Genomic DNA, 2,874 nt, shown 5'->3' with positions numbered 1-2,874 from the left:
CCTTGGTCGGGTAATACCCGAGTCATTCCGGTACGTAGAACCGGCTGTGGTGGGAATGTAGAACCGGCTGTCGTGGGAATGATCTAACCCTACCCCTCGTTTTACCTCCTTGCCACAAATATATTCCACTTTCTGAACAAGCGAAGTCTCAAAAATTAAATATTGCTGGCGTAACATTATGCGCTCATTTAATAATATTTAAATGTACCTATAATAGCTCAACCAGCTCATGTTAACGAAAACTCTCCACCGCATGACGCTGACGTAGCCGTTGCGCTCCGAAGTTGGAAGGGCGCTCCGTCGGTGGCTGGTTGAGCTTTTCCTCTTTCACTAAAGTAACAAATAATCTACATATCTACAAATAAGCAAAAAAAATAACAAATCTTGAATAAAACAAAAATTACCTGGTCCGCTTCTTACTGTACCGCCATAAAACATTTACTAAAAGTTTTGGAGAATTCTGCAGTAACAGTCCTTGGCAAATAATGCATCTCTTTGCGGTAAGCGACAGTCGTGCTCTCAACAAGTCTCGTAATCGGCGATGTATTTAGTGAAATATTAGTGGTAATGTTTCATGCGTGAATATGTACGTTGGTGAATTAGATTTCATAGCCGAAAAACGTATTTTTTTCTAAATTTCACAGTTACATCGTGAGGCACATTGTTCATATGAGTTGTTATAACAACTGCTGCTTTATTATTTAAACTATTTTAAACACAACGCCATGAATAATAAGTAATTTAATGCATTAAGAACTATCTTCACTATCTCCGAAAATGTCGGCTTGCTGATAACGTACCTGTGTCTTCTGCCGAATTGAAATCTTACGCTTGTCAGCGTTGGAAAGTGCTACTCTACCCGAAGGGGCCTCTGCACAACCCAAACCTTTTTTACCTTCATTTGATGAGACTTTGATCTAAGCAGAAACAAAATTACAATTAGTAAGTGCAGGTGATTTAAAATTGCAACAAAAACGCACCGGTTCTAAGAGGGCTGAGCCATCATTAGCCTTGCCCAGAGTTTCGCCCTTATTCCAACCAAGTTTAGAGAGCATTTTGAAACCTTTATTCTCGGAAGATATCTCACTAAAAACAGTTAGGAAGAGATTTAGAAAAAAATTTAGATTTAAAAAATGCAAATTAAAACAAATGTTGCGAAGATGTGCCTACGTATTAATCGAAGCTGTTTGCGTTTTCTCGCCATCAGTTGAGCTGCCAATTTGTATGCGTCTTGTTGCGGCACGATCATTATAGCTGCCCGTATTTTGTTTAGCCTCTACAAATTCTGAAACGATCGAAGATATATGTACATTCGATTTAATATATATATTTAAGCCTGTATAATCTTCACGCACTCTCCTTCTCCAAGCCATACTTCTTCTGCAGCATCTTCAACTGCTCGCGATGGGATAGCACAATTGTATTGCCAGGAGTGACGTTACTTTCACGTGGCGACTCGATCAGCAAACCCGGCTCACACAAGCCACATGTGCTGTTGCCTTCATGCACGTGGCATAATAGCTTCGTTTGGCCGATTTGTAGAACGCTACCATGCACCAAATCATACTCGGAGCTCTCTCGTTTGGAGGCAGACATGCGTACGCCATTCAATACGGTGCCATTGCGTGAACCCAAATCGATGCATTTGTAAACGGCCTCTTTGTGGTCGTAGTGAAATTTCATGTGTAGCTAAGAGGTAAAACAAATATTTAATTGATTGAAGAATCACTTTTCATGGCAAATTTGCTCACCTTGGACACATTCACGTCCGGTATTACGACATCATGATTGCCTTCACGCCCCAAACTGCCACCTTTGTAGGTAATGAGGCTAAGATTACCAACCTTCAGGCCTTCTAAATTACTTTCCTGCACAATAACGCGCAGCGAGGGCGGATACTTTTTGGCTATATCTAAAAAGCAGCAAGGCAAAATATTTGATATTATATTAAGAATTAGATTATATAACAATGGAAATGAGATTTTATTGCATTAGATTTGGACTTAAACGCGAATTTCTTTTCCTAACATTCATAGAGGGATTAAAAATAGCACTAAACAAACCTTGTAAGCGACCACCGCCAGAAAAGGTCGCAGCGCTCTTGCCCTCCTTTCCACTAGCCCATTTGCTATCCTCACTATCGATATCGCTCTCACTGCTGCTACAGTCAGTTAATTCACCGTCCTCAATATCGCAGGACTTATTACGTGCGCGCTTAGTTGATGCCGATTTCTTATCATAGCTCTCTCCGCTCTCGCTGTCAGACGAAGCAGACGATGAGCGCGCATGCTTACGAGAACGCTTACGTTTTTTCGCCTTATGCTTGCGTTTCGGCGATTTAACACTCTTTGTCTCTTTAAGACTTTTGGATTTCTTCTTTTTGCGCCATGCACGTTCCTCCTCCTGCTCCTTACGACGCTCCTCTTTGATTTTGCGCAATCGCTCCAGATCGGTTATAACGCCACCAAACTCATCGAACTCGACCATCTCGTCCACATCAATATCATCCTGCAACAGTAGAAAAGAAATCCGCGTTTTCATCGACATTTCACGCTACCAAAGCTTACCTAATGCATTGCTACGCATTCGGTTTATGTTAAGATTTGAAAAACGATTTAAAAGTGAATTATTTACATAATTCGTTAACACATCATTATCGTTGGCGGTGTTGCACTGTAAAAAGGAGAAAATATACAAAGCTTACAAAATATTATACATTTTTTTTTTGCATGATGATTTCTGCTAGTATAGTAGAAAAGTAGTAGACGAGCAGTTAACTTTACTTTGATTTGGTTGCTCTCAAACCCATTGTAGATCGTTGGTGGAGGCGCATTAGTTGAGTATTAAACAGTTAAAGAGTTTGTTTTTGTAATC

The 2,874-nt window shown here is 40.3% G+C and overlaps 1 protein-coding gene across 2 annotated transcripts; it reads right to left on the bottom strand.

Moving 5' to 3' along the window:
- Positions 1-657: 657 nt before the first annotated feature.
- LOC108372894 (angiogenic factor with G patch and FHA domains 1) lies at positions 658-2,660 on the bottom strand. 2 transcript variants are annotated; one of them, XM_017628694.1, is made up of 7 exons: positions 2,568-2,655; positions 2,064-2,508; positions 1,752-1,912; positions 1,356-1,689; positions 1,171-1,285; positions 981-1,086; positions 658-917 (listed from the first exon to the last, which is right to left on the bottom strand). In XM_017628694.1, exons 2-7 carry the CDS (start codon positions 2,485-2,487, stop codon positions 750-752), a joined length of 1,308 nt encoding a protein of 435 aa, XP_017484183.1. In that variant the 5' UTR covers positions 2,488-2,508; positions 2,568-2,655; the 3' UTR covers positions 658-749. The 2 variants fall into 2 exon arrangements, with proteins under 2 accessions (XP_017484183.1, XP_017484182.1); XM_017628693.1 differs by having other exon boundaries at positions 2,064-2,660.
- Positions 2,661-2,874: the final 214 nt, after the last annotated feature.

The sequence above is a fragment of the Rhagoletis zephyria genome, unplaced genomic scaffold (genome assembly GCF_001687245.7).
Source record: "Rhagoletis zephyria isolate East Lansing unplaced genomic scaffold, Rhagoletis_zephyria_1.1 Rzeph_scaffold_06141, whole genome shotgun sequence".
Taxonomy (NCBI): Eukaryota; Metazoa; Arthropoda; class Insecta; order Diptera; family Tephritidae; genus Rhagoletis; species Rhagoletis zephyria.
The sequence above is the reverse complement of the archived record's forward strand: the minus strand, read 5'-3'. Positions and strand labels throughout refer to the sequence as shown.

Bases quoted from the DNA above. Each gene is read 5' to 3' on its own strand.
- LOC108372894 (XM_017628693.1), bottom strand. From the start codon at position 2,547: ATGTCGATGAAAACGCGGATTTCTTTTCTACTGTTGCAGGATGATATT. The intron at 1,913-2,063 runs GTTTGTTTAGTG...GCTGCTTTTTAG, and splicing joins TGGCGGTGGTCGCTTACAAG to ATATAGCCAAAAAGTATCCG. The intron at 1,087-1,170 runs GTAGGCACATCT...AACTGTTTTTAG, and splicing joins CAAACAGCTTCGATTAATAC to TGAGATATCTTCCGAGAATA.